The sequence below is a fragment of the Eulemur rufifrons genome, chromosome 21 (genome assembly GCF_041146395.1).
Source record: "Eulemur rufifrons isolate Redbay chromosome 21, OSU_ERuf_1, whole genome shotgun sequence".
Taxonomy (NCBI): Eukaryota; Metazoa; Chordata; class Mammalia; order Primates; family Lemuridae; genus Eulemur; species Eulemur rufifrons.
Genome location: NC_091003.1, coordinates 11,450,197 through 11,469,451, shown reverse-complemented (window position 1 = coordinate 11,469,451; position 19,255 = coordinate 11,450,197). Strand labels below are relative to the sequence as shown.

The 19,255-nt window shown below is 50.2% G+C and overlaps 1 protein-coding gene across 1 annotated transcript in view; it reads left to right on the top strand.

Annotated features, from left to right (window-relative positions):
* The window catches only part of KSR2 (kinase suppressor of ras 2), a 343,956-nt gene that overhangs the window by 198,635 nt on the left and 126,066 nt on the right, over positions 1 to 19,255 (top strand). The window contains exon 5 of the mRNA XM_069497272.1: positions 4,568 to 4,752. Coding sequence (XP_069353373.1) covers positions 4,568 to 4,752 — 185 coding nt within the window. The remainder of the gene's footprint in view (positions 1 to 4,567; positions 4,753 to 19,255) is intronic.

Here is a 19,255-nt window from a genome sequence, read left to right as displayed (position 1 = left end):
ACTGTGAGTTGGTAACAGAGACTGACTCTGAAGCCACTGTGCTCCTGCTAAACTTGTGCTGGTTCAGACCTGATTCTTCTTGGCAGAAGATCTGGACTTGTCATCTGGCGGCCCAGTGCCTCGAGGCTCCCATCCGTGTTTAATAATGAGCATTTAATGAGCACCTTCTATGTGCCAGATAATGTTATCTGTTACCAGAGGGTTTGGCTGTGTCCTCGTCACTTGCCAAGAGTTGTGGCAGGATGAGGGAATTGCTAGATGTTTCAGGTGAAAAACACAGCTTGGCTTCAATGTTTGGCTTCTTCAAGTCTATTTCCTTAGCTATATAGACATCTGACTTAACCCGGCCATAGTGACTTTAATAACAGGTGACATCACCTGAACCCTCATTGTGTGCTGGACCCGGTGCCAAGCGTGTTATGTCATGAAATTCTTATGATACTCTTCTGAGATAGGGGTTAGTATTGTCCCATTGTCCAGGGAGGAAACCGAGGCTCAAAGAGGGAGATCACTTCCTCAAGGTCACGATCAGGTCTACCCGACCCCAAACCCTGTGAGTTTAACCGCCAAATCTCGGTGTAGATGCTTCTTTGAATCTCCAACACTGGGCACTGTGTGGAATGAAACGCTGCCCCCTTCTTCTCTCTTCTCCAAGCACGGGCAGGGAAGAGTCAGCCAACATGTGCTGCTATAACCAGAAACACCTTTTTGGTCCTCGCTGCAGCCCCGGGGGGAGATATTATGGCAAGCGGGACTGGCGGTCCCGGCACTGAGGGGGCGACTCTGCAGGCACACTTGGACTCCTTCAGGCCGGTGAGCAGCAGGCCTCCTGGAGAGCGCGGCTTTGGGGCTGCGTGTGTGGGATGCCTCCTGTCTAAACACATTTTCCTGGTTCCCCTCCCAGGACTGGGAACATCTGCAAGGCGGCTTATCTTTGGCCACAAGAGGGCGCCCCACTCCTGGTCAGACTGGATGGGAGTCTGGTAGAGGTGGTTTGGAGGAGCTGCGAGATTAGTTTTGGATGCAATTTTAAAGCAAGTCCTCTTAAATTAGCTCTTTGGGAAGGGAAGAAATGTTTCCAAGCCTGCTTAAGAGGTTCATTTCATCCACTTGGTGCCAAGCTAGGGGCTGAGGGATTTAACAATGGAAACCGCATGGTTCCTGCCCTCAAGGAGCTTACGGTCAAGTGTAAACAGAGAATTAGAATGTAGTGTGATGTGTGTCAGAGTCTTAATCCAGAATGGTCATTTAATAAGTATTTAATGAGCCCTTTCTATGTGCCAGGCTCTGTGCTAGTTGCCAAGGACAGAAAAATCAACAATATAGAGTCATTGCCTTCAAAGAGCCACAGTCCACTTGGGAGACAAAAAATTTGGAAAAATAGGAAACTGCAGACTTAGGCATGTATGTATAGAGAGAAGGAGAAGGAACACCCAAGCCAGGCTAGGAGGGAAGTGGGAGTATCAGGGAAGGCTTCCTGGAGGAGAGGACACCAGAGCCAAGTCATAAAAGACAAATAAATAGGGATTAACCAGGCAAAGAAATGGAGGGTATTCCAGGTGGTGGTGACAGCATATGCCAAGGGTGAGAAGGCCACTGGGCCAGGTCAAGGTGTGTGTAGGGGTGGATATTGAGTACCATGTTAAGGAGATTGGGTCTTCTCAGCATGTGATGGAGGATCAGATACTAAGAGAGTAAGCAGAGGAAATGATAAGTTATCCCTACTCAGTGGGGTAGGACAGTGCATCACAGATGTGATAACATTTGAACTGGACCACGGCGTATGTGTAGGAGTTCACCAGGCAAGGGAGGGAGAGAGACAGTAGAAGCATTCTGTAAGGAGCAGTTTTGATATTCCCTGGGGGAGTCAGTCAGTGGGGAACGTCTGGAGTCCCTGCCCCGCCTCTTTGCTCTATGACCCCCATTTTTCTGTTTAGTTGCCCCAAAGCGAGGAGGCTCAGAGCTAGAGAAAGGAGGGCAAATGGAAATATCTGTGTGGGATTTGTGGGGGTGCTGGTGGAAGGGCCCCCAGAGAAGAGATGGACGAAGTGAAAGTGAAGATTATGGGCTCAGTTATTGGCTACTCCGGTGCCTCTGGCCTGAGCTGGGACGGCTGGGCTCAGGGTGGGCAGCAGTCTGGGCTCGGACTGCTGCAGAGGGTCTGGTGTGAGGACCATTGAGAGATGGACCCTGGAGACACACTGCCTGGTTTCAAGGCTGGCGCCAACTTCGTCCCATCCCCTGTCGTCTTGGTGTTTCAGTGTCTTCATTAGTGGAGAGAGAATAATGACAGCATCTCCCTCCTAGGGTTACTGTGATGCCGAAATGAGGTCATGCATGGAAAGCTACTCGATCAGTCCCTGGGACATGGTCACACTCAAATCCAAGCAGCAGTAATAGTAACTGTGGTTGCTGTTGTTATCAGTATTATGATTAAACCTTCTATTTGGTAAAGTGACAATTTAAAAAAATGTCCATGTCTCATGCTTATAATTTTAGAGGTGCATTCTCTCAGTTTCAGATCAAAGCTTAATCAGCACCTAGCTGGAATCCTATTTTTTTTTTTTTTTTTTTTTTTAAGTATCTCCTCTTCATCCGTTTCTCAGTGTGAGGAATCCTGTTGAAAATTAACTAACTTCACCTCCTAATGATCTGTTGGCAAGAAAGATGGCCAGGAAAAAAAATACTAATTCAAAAAGAATCTTGAAAACCTTGGTATTTTTATTTCAGCATTAGACTGTGGTTAACTGCTAAGCCCCTCATGCTTTCTTACTGAAATTAAAAAAATTTTAATAATATATTTTATTTAACCCAACACTCGATGCATATAAAACATTATTAATAAGGCATTATACCTTATTATATATTTTTTTCCATACTGAACTTATTTCAGTCAAGCCTGGCTACAATTCAGGTGCTCGTGTGGTGAATAGCTTAGCTCTGCTATGGAAAGAGGTAGCTCTAGACTAAGAAATGCCGAAGGTGTAACAGGTCCATTCCTGCGGGTACAGTTATTCTCAATTTGCAGTATACATTGTAACATTGTATTTCTTTTTGATAGTATCAAATTGTGTCATAAGCATAATTCTGATGGATAATAGCACTGATAACACATTTTGACTAGTGAATTGTATAAATATCACACCGTTGCCTTTTTCAGTGAGTTACCCATCAATTTCCTTATGTGTGTGTATATAATTCCATGTAGAGCTACGCCCCTCGCCTTTTTGCACAGTTGTTGCCATGAATGTGCTGTGCTGGAGGCAGGACCAGGGCCTACATGCCAGGTGGAAATGAGACTCCCTATTGCCTTTTCTCTTGAATAAAGTCACAGCCAGCCCTGGTCCCAGGCTGAGAGCCAGGGGGTCCCAGGAAGGACTGCTCTTTACCATCCTCCCCTGTGCCATTTAGGGACCATTCAGCAAATACCTGGGTTCCTGCTATAGGTGAGTCGCTTGGCTAGGCACAGGGCATACAAAGGACACCGTTTACTCTCTTGGGTCTTCAGAAGTCCCCAAGAGTGGGATCAAACGTTCTAGAAGCTTCCACTTTGTTTTAGCCTGCAGATTCTTTCTTCTAAAGGAAACATCAGAGGGATTCCTATTTCAATAATAATAACAACAACAGTGTTTTGTATTAATTAATTTACAGAAATTATTTCATTTAATACTCTCTAGAACCCTACAAAGAAGGACTCCCTTAGGGGAGAGCTGAGGTCCAGGAAGTTTAACTGACGCGCCCGAGGGTGAAGAAGCCAATATTGAATCTGGAGAGTTGGGCCCCAGAGTCTTGTCATTCCCCAGGCTGCAGGCAGCCTCCCAGCCCCTGCCCTCGAGCAGCGCTGTGTGGTGGGAGCAGGGGTGGAGGGTGGAGGGTGGAGAGTGGAGGCACCCAGAGCCCCAGCTCTGCATAATTCTGCCAATCCCTTGCGGCTGCCCCCAAGGTGCTCCCTGCGATCCAGCCCGTGGTTTGGGGGAGCACTCTTCCTTCTGTGCTCCTAAGGGGGCCGCTATCTGGGACACCTGGGAGGGATTGGACCAAGAACCAAACAAGGCCACAGGTGAGCTTGGAAGAAGGGGCCTAGGACCAGAAGTCCCGGTCAAGAGGAAAGGTTTTCATATCCCACCAAAGTCTCCTTGGATCTCTTGAAAGTCTTCAGGCTTAAGGTCTGCAGAAATGGGTTGATTGTTTTTATATGGATGAAGGGCAGTGAATTCAGGGACCAAACACACGGAGGAGGCGACCTCCACCTCGACACAGATCTCCTGGACTCACTTGAGGCCAGCCTGCGATTCACTGTCTGCCCAATGGCCAAAGGGCAGCTCGTTACAACGGCTTATTTGCTTGTATTCCATGGCTGAAGGGGTTCCTTAGGGGGGCCTAAGGGCGAGAGGGCAAACCCCCCTTCGCCCAGGCTCTTTCCCTCGACCTAAAAGCCTGTGGGCTCTTCTGATTTCTCTCCGTGGGTTCTGGACCCCTCACGGAAGACACAGGCGGGGTCTCCCTGCTCTAACTTTGTGCACCTTTGGATATATTTCCTTTCCCTCTTTCTCTGTCTTCCTTGCAGAGCCAAGAAGAAGAGCAAGCCCTTGAACCTCAATATCCACAGCAGCGTGGGCAGCTGTGAGAACATCCCGTCCCAGCAGCGCTCCCCGCTCCTGTCCGAGCGCTCCCTTCGCTCCTTCTTCGTGGGACAGGCGCCTTTCCTGCCTTCCACCCCTCCCGTGCACACTGAGGCCAACTTCTCCGCAAGTAAGTCGCGCCAGGTGCAAACTCTCTGTTGTTTATCTCGGGCTCATGAAAGGCTCCCTGATGCAGGCTCAGCCGCCCTCCACCCTGCTGCCCCCACCGGCGCCACTCCTGCCCCTTTGGATGGTTTTGAAGGGGGTATAATTGGCACTGGGGAGGTTGACTGGCTGTTGTCACTGGTCCCCAGTTCCTGCTCTTTTGCCTGCAGGTGTGAATGAATGGCAGATGAAAGAAGGCGTGCAGGGCATTCAGGGAAACATCAGCCCTTTCTCTCCCCGCTGCCTCTCAGCTACCTGATGATAGGATTTTTCTTGGCCACTCTGGCTAAGGCATCTGTGATTACATTTTGTATTTTTTTCCCCACTCGGGTCAATACGTATAACCTTTACGTCTCAAAGACGTATTTCGGTGCAAACTGGGCTGAGTGTGGCCTGCGGGGGGAGGTTTACATTCTGTGCTTACGAATTTCTGCCGGAGACAGAGTGGTTATTACTCGGAGCAGAAATGGAACTTTCCGGCGATGAAGGGCTGAGGTCTCAGAAGGCGTTTAATCTTCTCTACCCAGAGACCCAATCTGCTGAACAATCTCAGAGGTGGGCAGAGGAGGCACCCCCTGAAGAAAGCCCAGCTGGTCCTCCAGCTAACACAGCAACTTTTATTGATGGGCTATTTAGGAGGAGGAAGGGTTTCAACAGTGTGGAAGAAATAACCCCTGACCCTTAATACAGCCACAGGCTCTGCGTGTTTTGTTGCTGCTCTGACAAAATGATAAGGCGTGTCTGCTGAGCTCTAGTATGTGTTCATCACTCACATTCGGGACCTCATTTAGTGCTTGGAACAATCTATTGTATAGATGGATTATTCATTGCCATTGTACAGATGAGGAAACTGAGGCTCAGGGACATCAAAGAACTTGCCCAGAGTCATACAGCTCTTGAGTCATTGAGCTGGGATTTGAATCTGGTTCTTTCTAACTCTGGAAAGAACTCTGATGATTCTTAACTCTAACTTTAATCGTCACACATGATTAAATAGCCACGATCCCTCAAATATCCAGCCTTTCTCTAAATGTGGGGGTCTCTGTTTGTTACCTTTACCTAAGGGTTCTTAAATGTTTTTAACGGCCACCGTTAACCCTTGGAGAATGTGATGAAATTGATTAATTCTCTCCCTGGACAAAAGGCAACTATAGCATTCAACATCCAGCCAGACGGTTAGGCTGGGGCTGAATGGTGAATTTGGTTTACAGCCCACAAATGTGTATGGTGCGTCCACTGCGGGAGTCAGCCGAGGGTCTGGACGGGAAGATGCCCACGTGGACAGCAGTCAGGAGACCATGCAGAGATCGCCTTGTCTCCGTGCCCAGGGCGTGCGGGCTCTGCATCCAGCAAACTAAAATAGCACCCATGACCCACAGGTCGACCACAGAAGGCCAATTTATTAAATTGTCAAGAGAAATCACTGTCCGACAGAGCGGAAATGCTCCGTGAGGGGAGGGCCTGCACGGTAGTCAGAGAGCGGCTGTGTGAGCGTGGGTGAGGACAAGGGGTGGTGGTGATGTGTCGAATGTGTAGGGCAGCTGGGCGAGACAGGTGCCATGGCCAGGAACAGACGCCCGGGTTCGAATCCCGGCGGTGCTACTCTTGAGCCACGTGCCTGACCTCGAGTGGGTTAAGAGCCTTTCTGAACCTCAGATTCCTCATCTGTAAAATGGGGATAATAAATAACAAGTTCACCTCGTGGATGGCTGTGAGGATTAGACAAGCTCGGGCATGCCATGTCCTGTGCCCAGTGCCTGGCACACCGTAAGCGCATAATAAATGGTAGCTGTCATGGTGATGTTTGCTAGCTCCCTTTCCCTAGTAGCATCTGGTCTGGTGATTAATTTCGGGTTGCTGTGGCATAATGCCTTGTACTTCACTCCCTCCCCACCCCCACTTCCCACGGCCCTAAGAGTGCTTGGCATTTACCTTGGCATGACGCTAGGCAGCTGCCTCAGCCGCCATCTGTCCTCGGCCATCTCCATCCTATGAGCGAATGTCAGCATGGCCACCTCTGGGGCTTTGACCACTGTTCTGCACTTTAGTTTTGGCCAAAGGAAAACCATCTCCTTCCTGCTTCTGACTTTTTGCCCCTGCCCTGGTCTCCACTCTGCCTTTCTGCTCACCTGTGGGCAGGAGCAAAGTCCTTACTTATTATAAAGGCAGCTCCCAGCACTAAGAGACCCCCAGAAGCACAATTGCCTCTTGACAGTCTTGGTCCTTCCTTGAATGCAAAGAGGTCGCCCTGTGATCTCCCAGAAAGGAGAAAGACAGCATCTCAGTCTCAGTGGGAGAATGAGCGTGTAACCCGAGTATTAGCTGGAACCCCCATGGACCAATCATATTTCTGTTGATTCTAACAAGTAACAGAAACAGAGGCAGCCTGGGGTGGTGGAGAAGGCCCCAGATTAGGAAGTGAGAAGTTCTCTGTTGGGATCTCAGTGCTGCCACCAATTGCCTGTGTGACCCTGGTCTCTGCCTGGCACGCCAGCTGCGTTGTCATAGTTAAGGCTCATCACAGTCCGTCAGGCAGGTGTTACTATTCCCATTTTACAGATCAGGAAACTGAGGTTCAGGAAGGTGCTTGATCTTGTCCATTCTGAATCCAGATCCAACTCTAGCCCGCATTCCATCCCTTTAGTGCAGCAAATTCCTTTCTCTATCTGGGTCTCAGTTTCCCCAGCTGTCCATGCTTCATGAAGGTCCATTCCAGAGCCTAGACACTTTGTGATTCCGAGGCCTGCCCACTGAACTTTTCCTAGGCAACTCTTGACTCACTGAGAATGTCGGTTTGGGGGACTCCAGGTTGGGCTTGGGATTGGGAGAACACAGCTACCAGGTGCTGGCTCCTCCGTGCTTGTCACAGTTCCTGTTCCCTGCCACTCTGGATTTCAGAAGAGAACTCCCTGATTTGGGGCCCGGGTGCCAGCCTTCCCCCTGCTGACCCAGCCAAGGGAGCCCCTGAGGCTGCGTCCCTGCCAGGCTGAGTCTGTCTGCCCGTTTGTCACTGTCGGCTCTGGCTCTGGTCTGCGCCATGAAGGGTGGTGATATGCCATCTCGTTACCCCTGACGCTCATGCCTGCAGACAGCATTACAGTATCATGTGGCCGAGCCCCAGAACCTCAGGGTGCCCAGCCACCTCGAGTGGGCTGCAAACAGGACTTCACCTCCTTGGAGCTTACTCTGATTCCTTGGTCTGGGGGTGATTAGTAGGGGGAGGCAGAGAGGGAAGTGGCAGGAGACTCAGCCGAAGGAGGAACCTGTCTCCGAGATACACCAGCCCTTCGTGTTCACAGCCTCACTCAGCTCTGGCCAGCAAAACACTCGAGATACCAGACTTTCTGTTCAGCATGGAAGATGCCGACGCAGAAATGAACCTGCTTCCCTGGGAAATAGGGAGCAGTGGACTCATCTCTCCATCCTTGCTGCATTTATTCCATGTTGCATTTGGGTGCACCAAGATGCTCCTCCGGTGGTGCTGGGTTGGATGCCCTGCGCCCATGGACCAATTGTGGTCCAACCAGCTGTGAGCCTGTGGCCCCTGGTAGGCGATCTCTGAATCCATCTGAAGTCCATCAGCCTGTTTCTAAGTCCCCTAAAAAAAAGGCTACTTCAGAATGAAAAAATGCCATCTAGATGGATGGAGTACGTATTCGGCATTACTCATTAGCAGCTGGTGGAAGTGATTTTGGGTTTATAGCAACTAACTGGATGCTGATAAGTCATTGGGCAAATCATTTAACCTCCTGAGCCTATTTTCTGCCCAGCAAGGATGGAGTGAGGATAAAAGGAGGAATGCATGTAAATTTCCTCGCACAGGGGCTGGTGCTTGGATCTTAGTAAAGGGTAGCTTTGGGAGCTATTGCTGTAGGTTAAATGATGGGGTGGCTTTGTAACAGTGATGAAAATGACGATGATAATAGCAGTTGGCACGGTTGTGTGTTGACAGAGTTCCAGGCATCACACAGAGCACTTTACTATTATTATTTAATTGATGTTCCGCAATCCTCTATAAGCTAGCTACCTTTATTATCCTCATTTTACAGATGAAGAAACCGGGGCTGAGAGTGTTTAAAGTAACTGGCCAAGGTCACAAGGTCAGGGAAGGGGTGAAGTTTGCATTCATTCTGAATCCTCCCTTCTGCAATGCCGGGGTGGGAAATTGCAAAGCCGTCTTCATCGAGACCTGCTTGCTCATCAAGGAGGGAACCGAACTTGCTCAAGCGTTCTCTCCAACACCCTTGCCGAGCCGGGGGACCGTGTTGTGGGTGATGCCTCTTGTTAGCTTGCTGTGCCCACTTAGAGGACAGCACCCACCCTGGCTAACCATTTGTTACCCCACCTAGACTATGTTGTTAATATTCAATGGCTCTCTTGTCCCAGGTGGTAGCCATCCCCACAGGGGGCCAGGCAGTTCCAGAAAGTGGCCAAAAGAACATACTTCTGGCAGCTTCTGCAACTCATCCATCCCAGACATCTTTGGTAGAAGATGAAGAATGACATAGTCCTTTTGCCACCTGCAGTTTGCTGGGTGTCTCTCTATTAGCTGCCCGTGAGGGTTGAGCACTCCAGGGCAGCAGCTATCAAAGGGAACAAGTGACTGATGGTTCCAGAACTTCCTCATCTTGGTGTAATGGCACCAGCTGGAATTGCGTAGGAGGCCCAGGTCTTATGAAATGTTGTCCTTTACGAGGTGTCTTGAGAGATGGCACTCTACTCTCTTCCTCTCCTCTCTAAGCAACTCCCGCTCTCTGTCTTGGGGACAAGGCAAGAGAGAGTTGACCCGAAGCTGGCCTCGCGTGTGTACCTGGAGGCTGAGTCAGAAGCTGGTTTGTTGACAGAGACAGCAGGTAGCAATAACGACTGATGAAGCTGAACTCCCTGCTCCCAAGAAAGCAGCCACTGGGAGGGCTATAGAGACTCGGGATGGGGGTGGTTATATAATGGGGTTTAATGAGGCTTGAGGCCAAGGTTCATTACCCCTCCAGAAGAGGAGGAGGAGATGTGTGTATCTTGACAGAAGTTTGCTGCCTCAACCACAGTCTCATCTCAGAATTGGGAGAGATTTTGAGCAGTTTGGGGCTGGCCCGACTCAGTGGTGGCAATGCCAAGGGGAAAACGCATATCCCATTGGAGTGACCCAGAGGACTTTGCTCCCCAAGAATGAGCAAGTGGGAATGTTGGCATTGGTGCTGGTGTCTCCCCTGCCTCCCAGGGGCCCAGCAGACACAGGAGGCTCCCACCTTGCCTGGCATCTTTTTGAAACTCAGGTAGCAGCCGGTCCCTAAAATGTCCTGACCACCTGCTACACGCCAGACAGGAAGGTTCCTAATGCAAAGCACTGGTCTCTTGCTCATCCTTCCTCAGCCCTGCCTCCCAGAAGCAGCCACTTTTAACTCTTTCTGTAGCTAGTTCTTTTGGCGGACACCTCCACCATGCAAACGAGGTTGTCCCAGGGGTTCTCAAAGTGTGTTCCAGACCAGCAGCAGTGGCACCTGAAAGCTTGTTAGAAATGCAAATTCTCGCCCTTTCCCTGTAGACCTGCTGAGTCAGAAGTTCTGGGGAGGGGTCCAGCGGGCTGAGTTTTCACAGCCTTCCGTGGGGTTCTGCGGGCTGACAGTCCAGAATCACCGGGTTGTATGACAGTTTTTTTTTAGCTTTCATTTTGAGCTCATTTCAAGTTTATAGAAAATTTGCAAGAATAATACAAAGAACTTCTATATCCCCTTTACTTGATTCACTTGTTTTTATCATTTCCTTATATTTATGTGTATCCTCTCTCTCTCTCTCTCTCTCTCTCTGTCTCTCTTCACCTCCCCTCATTTTTGTGAACCAGTTGGGACTAGGTTGCTCACTCTCTTACGTAACCACATAGAGTTACCAATGTCAGTAAACTTGACATTGAATCAGTACTTTTATCTAACACCCATATTCCAATTTCAGCAATTGCCCCAGTAGTATCCTTTAAAGCAATTTTTTTTTTTTTTTTTCTGGTACGGGATCCAATCCAGGGTCACATATTGCATTTAGCTGTGGTGTCAGGCTAGGACAGCGTCTCAGCCTTTCTTTGTTGTTTGTGACTTTGACGTCTGTGAAGAGTAGGAGTCAATGATGTCATAGAGTGTCTCTCGAGTTGGGTCTGTCTGCCGTTTCCTCGTGGTCAGTCTTGGACTATGCGGTTCGGGCAGGATGTCTACAGCAGTGCTACTGTGTCCTGCTTGGGGCATCACATCTTTGTAGAAAACTCTGTCATGCAGGATCAGGAGACTGAGGATCCCTCTGTGCCCTGTCAACCTGCCTTGTGGCTCTCCTGGTGCCCGGGACCCTGGCCCCCGGCCTTCCTCGTGCTCCTCTGTGATGGGCAGGGGGTCATTCCAGATCCAACCTTCTCTCCAAGTGCAAGAAACTAACACAAAAGCCCAGATGCAAGCGCTTGGCCTTACCACACGTGTCAAGCTGTCACGATTCTGTTGGCGACGTGCCTGTCCTTATGTTTGCAAAGGCAGGTTCAACCTCCCTGCTGCATGTTCATTCCCATCCCTGTTTAATGAGGTAAATTGGGCCTTGATGTGGGCTGGATGGTGGCTTCAAAAAGATTTGCCCGAATCCTAGTCCTCGCACCTGCGGATGTAAGCTTATTTGGAAACAGGGTCTTTGCAGGTGTAATCAAATTAAAGGAGGTCGTTAGGGCGGGCCCTAATCCAATATGGCTGTGTCCTCAGAGGAAGAGGGAAATTTGGACGGAGACACGAGCAGGATGCCATGTGAAGATGGAGGCAGAGACTGTGGAGTGACGTGTCCAAAAGCCAAGGAACACCAAGGGTTGCTGGAGCCACCAGAAGCCAGGAGACAGGCAGGGGACATACGCTTTTAAAATCAAGTGCCACCTCGATTTTAGACTTCTGGCCTCCAGAACAATGAGAGAATAAATCTCTCTTGTTTCAAGCCACCCAGGGTGTGACAATTTGTGACAACAGCCCTAGGAAACCGATGCAGACCTCCTCCTTGCCTTCGGAACAAGAATAAAGAAAGATGGCAGCAGGGCCAGTGGGCACAATGATGGCAGCTCAGACCCTATTCAACGCTCCTGCGTCCCCTTAAACACCTGAGATCCCTGCAGGGTGCTGAGAAGTACCTGGAAAGCAGGAAGCTGCCAGTTGTGGGGAGAGAAGAAAGGGGTGGGGCAGGGCTGTGCAGAAGTGACAGGGGCACCTGCCCCCCGAGGGGCAGCCCCTCCCCAGCCCCAGCAGGTGTGACTCCGTGGAGATGTGGGCCCGCGGCTGCCCGATTGTTTGCTTTTTCAGAAGCTGGAGATCTTGCCTTTTCCAAGAACTCTCCCAATTTGAAAATGTTAGCAACCAATTATAAATCTTCTAACACTGAGTAAGCCAATATGAAATATTAACTCCACAGGTTTGCAGGTTGCATTTGGTCCTGGGGCTCCCTGTGTTTAATCTCTGTTCTAGGCGTAGATGTCAGAGCTGGAAGGGGCCTCAGAAATCACTGAGTCCAACCGCTCGTTTTACAGATGGGGAAACTGAGGCCAGAGATGAAAGGACTTTCCCAGGGCGACAGAACTAGGGCTTGAACCCGAATCTCCTGATACCCGACCAGTGGCTCTTCCCGTTATGCCCAGACGGTTGCAGAACAGTAGCCTCTGGCGCTACTCAGAGTGCTCAGAAACAGGGAGGTGGAAGTTCAGAGGACGTTCACAGTGTCTTTGTTTAAAAGGTGACACATTCTGCGTGTGTGGAGGGCTGGTGATGTGTGTGGGCGTGAGATGTGTGTATGTGCACGGACGTGTGGGCGTGTCCTTTGTGAGGCCACTTCCGGGTTTTTATCATCAACTTTCTCTGCCCTTGTCCCTTGTCGGGGACTCTGTAGGAAGCATACCTCCTTCCAGGGAAGGTTAACCATGATGCCAGGTCCAGACTCAGCCCCAATCCCAAGGCAAAGCCTTAGTATCCTGGCTTTGGCTGGCCAGCCATGGAGTTGAGAGCTTAGACAAGCTTGGGTTTGAATCTTATCTCTGCCGTTTATTACTTACCATCTCCAAGCCTCAGTTTCCCCATATTCAAAATGGGCATAACATACCTTTCTTGTGGGGTGGCTACGGGCATGAAATGAAAGGACACTGCATGGGAAGCATCACCTAAGTGTTGCGGTTGTTGATACCGTTGTTTGGTGTTTGGGTTTAGGTCGGCTTTGATCCTCATTGAGTCCTGGGGACATCACCCTGCCCCCCATACCTGAATGCAGCAGTTAGCATCGATTGAATTTCTGACAGGTAAAATATGATGCTGAGTATCACAGGGAAGTCAAAGACACGTACGTTACAGTCCCTGACCTCAGAGAACTTGGCAGTCTAGTTGATTAGAAGCCACAGAGGATACAGGCAAAAGCTCTGAACCAGGAGTTGGGAAACCTGGGTTTTCCTTTCAGGGCTGCTGCCCCTGGCTGCGTGGCTCTTGTTAGGTTGCTGAACATTCCGGAGCCTTGGTTTCTTCCTCTGGCGAATGGGCATATCAGTGGTATCGGCCTACCCTGTTAATTCTTGGAAGGTGTGTAATCATCCTTTGGAAACTAGAAATTGTTCAGATGGACAAGGAGTCATTATCTCAGCAAGCAGACAGGCAGGGCAAACCTTCGGTTGCTATGCCTCTGTTGACTGGGCACATATTTTGACTGTCTGAGTGTGCATTCTGATTGGCTCGTTGTGTGTTTTGATTGGTTATGGGTTTGTTTTGATGGGTTGAATGTGTGTTCCGATTGGCTGGGCATATTTTCTGATTGGTTGAATGTGTATTCTGGTTGGCTGAACATATTTCCTAATTGGCTTGGTGTGTCTTGTGATTGGTTGGATGTGTTTTTGATTGGCAGTGCCCATCCCATAATGGTTGTTAAAAATATCCAATTTGGGGCCGGGCGCGGTGGCTCACGCCTGTAATCCTAGCACTCTGGGAGGCCGAGGTGGGCGGATCGTTTGAGCTCAGGAGTTCAAGACCAGCCTGAGCAAGAGCGAGACCCCATCTCTATTAAAAATAGAAAGAAATTATGTGGACAGCTAAAAATATATATAGAAAAAATTAGCCGGGCATGGTGGCGCATGCCTGTAGTCCCAGCTACTCGGGAGGCTGAGACAGGAGGATCGCTTGAGCTCAGGAGTTTGAGGTTGCTGTGAGCTAGACTGACGCCACGGCACTCACTCTAGCCTGGGCAACAGAGTGAGACTCTGTCTCAAAAAAAAAAAATATCCAATTTGAACACCCCAAGTCACAAGCACCTACCTCACTATGCATAAGAAAATCCTCAAGCCTCAGTTTCCTGATGTGCAAAAATGGGTATAACAATACCGTCTTTGCAGGATTATTGTGGAAATTGTAGGAGATAAAATATTACGGGATTAAGGACTGTCTTGTCCACAAGACTGTGTCTTCTGTAAAGGTAGCGTCTTGTCTGTCCTCTTCACTGCTGTATCCTCAGGGCCTGCTACGTTGTGGACCCTGAACAAGTTAGGTTTTGAATCCATAAATAAATCCCCGATGACTCATGCTAGGGACACAGTGGTTATTCAATAAATCCTGACTGGGGACCTTAGGGTTCGTTGGGATGAAGGATGCACTTGGTGTCAGGCAATAGGGAGGGGTGAGGACTGTGGGAAACTGCAGAACACCTACCCGCCCCCATCCTGCTTCTAAAGAAGGCAGCCGCCACTGGCTTCCAGCCAGTTGTTGTTCTGTGGGAATCAAAGTGTTATTAGATTATTTAAACTCTCTGAGAAGAAGCCAGACATCCAGATTTTTGTGGACAATCCCACCATTCTTAAAATGCTGATAATGGATTGAAATTTAAAAAAAAACAAAACATCCCAGGTTAAGCAATATGTGTATGGGGGCCACTAGTTTGTGACCCCTGAACCGGCCATAATGGTATGTCCTTCGCTGATGCCCATAACGGGAACTTCTCTCTTCAAAAGGACGGGGTCAGCCTTTCTTCCCATTCTTAGGACTGTGCTCCTGGCACCTCTTGTGATCTCCACCGTCACTAACGTGCCACAAAGCCTGTCCTCCTGGCCGCATATGTGCCCCTGGGATGGAGCTTGGACAACTCTGATTTGTCACCCTGGGCGTTTTCCCTCTTTGTGGCTCATTGTGAACCCGGGGTGAGTCCTTCTCCAGATAACAGGGTGCGTCCTCGGCCTCGGGTGGACTTGTCACAGTCCCCCCGCCCATGGCACCCCGGCCCGTGTTGCTGCTGGCGCACACCCGGGCTCTGACGCCCCGGCCCCATCAGCTGCGGGGCAGGATCTGAGAATCTGGTTTTTCGTCACAGGCCAAAGTCTTCCTGGCCGGGGATCAAAGCACGAGTGTTTCACGGCGCCCCGTGCCGCTGTGTTCAAGGCCCTGTTAGAGCACTTCTTCCCTCCGCTGCGACTCAGGGTGACAGCGGGTGTGGGTGGACACCTCTCGCCTGCGTCTGTCTCTCCCTCCTTCTCTGTGTTTACTGTCCCCTCCCCTCCCCTCCCCCGCTCTCCTCCTCTGTCACGTCTTTCTCAATGTCTGTCTGTCCCTCTGAACCGCCCTGTCTCTTTTTGTATTGGTTTCCCCCCACCCCCAGCTGTCTCTGCGTGGCTTTCAGGCTCTCAGTGTCTTCTTTGGGTGGCAGCGTCTCTCATCTCTGTCTCTCTCTCTCTCTCTCTCTGCCTCTCACTGTCTCTTTCTCCCTCTCCTGTCCCTGCAGTCTCTAATTACCCGTCCTCCCCAGGCTGGCGGGTGCTGTCAGCCCTTCTGCGCTGTGTCCCTTGAAAACCCCTGCCGCTGACAGAGATGACTTGGAGCTGATGGCTGGTGGGGGGCTGGAGGGAGGAAACCAGGGCGTCTGTTTTGGGGAGAAAGGCTGAGGATTTGGTGCTACAGGCTGGGGAGCGCGGGAAGGAGGGGTCTGATGGCAGAGGAGGAGCTCTCCAGGCCCGGGCTGTGCCCCTTTGGGAAAACTTCAATGCTGATCCCATCATGACAAACCTGAGGTCCCAGATCCTTGGTGTTAATTGGCACACCCTGGCCTGCTTCCAGCCAGGGTAATTATTTCCTGTGTCCCCAAGCCTTCCAGGCAGTCTTCGGCTGCAGCGTTCCCTGGAAGTGCCAGGAACCACCGTGAATGGCACCGGCACCTCGGCACCTCGGCACCTCGGCACCTCGAGGCTGCTGCGGTTTTGATTCCTGCAGCGGCTCTTGCTGGGAGGCGGCAAACTCTGTTCGTCACCCAAATTCGGGCTTGTCAGGACCCTCTGGGTTTAGGTCAGCACGAGGCAGTAGAAAGCATAGGGGCTCTTCCCTGCTCTCAGGGACACCTTAGTCTATCACCTCACCTGTCTATTTTCCCATCTATAAAATGGGACTAATGACGGTGTAAGTCTTCCTGAACTCACCTTGCTGGGGGCAGGACCACACGCACCAATGCTGCATGTTGTGGGCTGCAAAATGCTGGATGGGGCCAGCTGCTGCGTCCGTAGAGGGCTAAATAGCAAACGCTTTCAGCTTTGCAGGACAGCAGTCTCTGTCACAGCCACTCAGCTCTTCCGTAGTAGCATCAAAACAGCCACACATAATTGAATGGGCAGGACTGTGTTCCAATAAAGCTTTATTGACAAGACAGGTGGTGGGCTGGACTTGGTTGACTGCTGGTTTAGGCTCAGACGTCATAGCTAAACAAGACCTGGGTTCAGATCCCAGCCCTGCTCCCTGATGGCTGTGAGGCCTTGGGAAATGACGTCCCCGAGCTTCCGTTGCTCATCTACGAAGTTGGGAGAATAATAGGACCTCACTATGGAGGGATGTCAAGATTGAGTGTGTGTGGACGTGTCTAGTACAGTGCCAGGTACGTGGTGAGCAGGTAATACGTGTCATCAGTTGTTAGTCACATGCTATAAAATATATGTTTTATATAACATATATATAATATGCATATTATACAGTCAGCCCTTCAAATTCACAGATTCCATGTCTGTGGATTCAACCAACTGTGAATCCAAAATATTCATGGAAAAAAATGGATGTTGCATTTTTACTGAACGTGTACAGACTTTTTTGGGTCAATTTTCCTGAATAATGCAATACAACAACTATATATGTGTAACACTTACATTATGTTTGGTAATGTAAGTAATCTAGAGATGATTTAAAGTGAATGCGAGGGTATGAGTATATATTTGGTTTCAGCAAATACAAGTGAACTTGCTGGTTCGTGCAATGAAAAAAAAAAACTAGTTATAGAATAAGAGCTTCAGGAATGGCTGGATCCAGGAGCTCACTGTCATCAGCACATGTTCCTTCTCTTCCTTCATCTCAGAGCCCTGTTTTCCTCCTTGTGGGTTTTATTCTCAGCAAGGCTCCCCCTTCATGGTGGCCCTTGGCTTCTCCAAACTTTTATCTTCCCAGTTCTAAGTGCATCAGAAAAAAAAAAAAGTCCCAGTATTAGCTCTGATTAGATGGATGGGAATACACACGTGTTTATCCTGAACTGATCACTCTGACCAATTAGACTGGAATAAATTATGTGGCCCAAGCTATTGGCCCATTCCTGAAGCCATGGGATGAGTCAACTCCACTGAACCAACTGGGTCGCAGTCAAGGGAAGTGGATTTCCCAGGAACACCGGGATGATATGACTACCAGAACGAGGATGCTGAGCACACAAGAGCAACAACCGCCTGTAAATATAAATATCGACTGGTCTGTGAGTGGCCACCTGTGCTTCACGCTCTCATTTGTTCCTCCCCTCCTCGAGTAGCCGGGGGAAATATGAATGATTATTAATTCAGAAGAGGAGCACGAACCTATGTGATAAGTATTCCCTTTCTGCTTACTTGATATTGCTTCTTTCAGAGGGTGTCAGGAATCCCACCCCCCCGACCCCTTCCCTCTGGGCCTTAAGTTGACCGTGAAACAAGAAGGAAGTGCCTGGTGGTTCTAGCCCAGTGGTTTCCACCCTTTGTTGCACATTGAGATCATCTGGGGAGCTTTTAAAAAATCTGACCACTACGCTGCACCCCAATCCATTGACATCAGACCCCCTGGAAGGTAGGGCGGGGCGGGGGGAGGGGTCAGTGTTTTTTAAAGCTCCCTGTGTGGTTGCCCACGGATTTGGCTGGAGTAGCCTGCATGTTCAGACGCTGTCCTAGACAGGTGGAGCTCAACTCTTGTGGGATTTTTTCTGAATACCTGCGACTTCAATGTAGGTGCTGCAAACTTGTTCTTCTCCCCTCAAACCATAGCCAAGCCCTAGGGGGGGAAAAAAAATAGAAGACAGGTTTTGGACCGTGATGCCATCCGTGTGATTTACAGGTACAGAGGCCCACGGGGGCTGTAATTCACCAGCGCTGTTCCTGCTCACTAACACACTGATTACTGTCAGATTAGCCGGTCGTCTTCCTGCATCTTCAGCCAAGGCAGCTGCTCAGCCCCCTGAATCCACATTTGCAGAGGTGGAAGAAGTGGGCGGGCAGGTAGGCTTGAAGTACAGACACTGCTGTGCCCCCTGCAGTGGGTGACAGACTGATCAGGCTACGGGACAGAGCTGTCCCGAGGGCCTAAGACATCTGCTGCACCCACCCACGGATGGTTCATTCATTCACTCTAGTGATGCTTTGGGGGGACTTACAAAGTCAGACGCTGTGCGGTGGGATCAAGAATAAAATTGTTGACCTTCATACCCAAGATTTAGAGTGAAAGGAGGCCCTGGCAGTTCTCAAATGCTGTTCGCACTGGAGTCGGGTGGGCCCTTAATCCAATAGGACTGGTGTCCTTATCCGAAGAAGGGAATTTGGACACAGACACACAGGGAGAAGGCCGTGGGACAACGCAGGCAGAGACTGCGGAGTCTCTGGAGTGACAGGAGTGGCACAGGACGCAGGAGTGACAGTCCAAGCCAAGGAATGCCAAGGACGGCCACTACCGGAAACTAGGGAGCGTCAAGGAAGGATTGTTGGAGGGACGTGGCCCTGCTGACACCTTGAAGAATAAACAGGTCTGGCCTCCCGCACTTGGAGAGAAGACATTTCTGTTGCTTTAAGCCGTCCAGTGTGTGGTGCTTTGTCACGGCCCTCGGAGACCAGCGCGGTGTCTGTGAGGGTTTCATCTCCAGCCCTGAGTTACGCAAGCAGCGTGTTAATGAGTCGGCTTCCCGGGGCCCGTGTCATCAGTCTGGTAGTAAACGGGGTGCTTTTTGGGGAAGTGACTTGAGCTCTTCTCAGCTGTGAAATTGCTCATCAGTCAATGTGTTCAAGTGATCGCCTCGCACATGGCCCCCTAGTGACCATAAAGAGTTAAATGCTGCTTCCCAAAATGGCCCGCGGCTCTCTGGGTGGCTGTTAGCTGCGGAAGGGAATCGGGGAATGGGAAGGGAATCGGGACTTGCAGCCCACAGGGGCTCTGGGCGGAGGGGCGGCCGGGAGCCTGTTAGACACA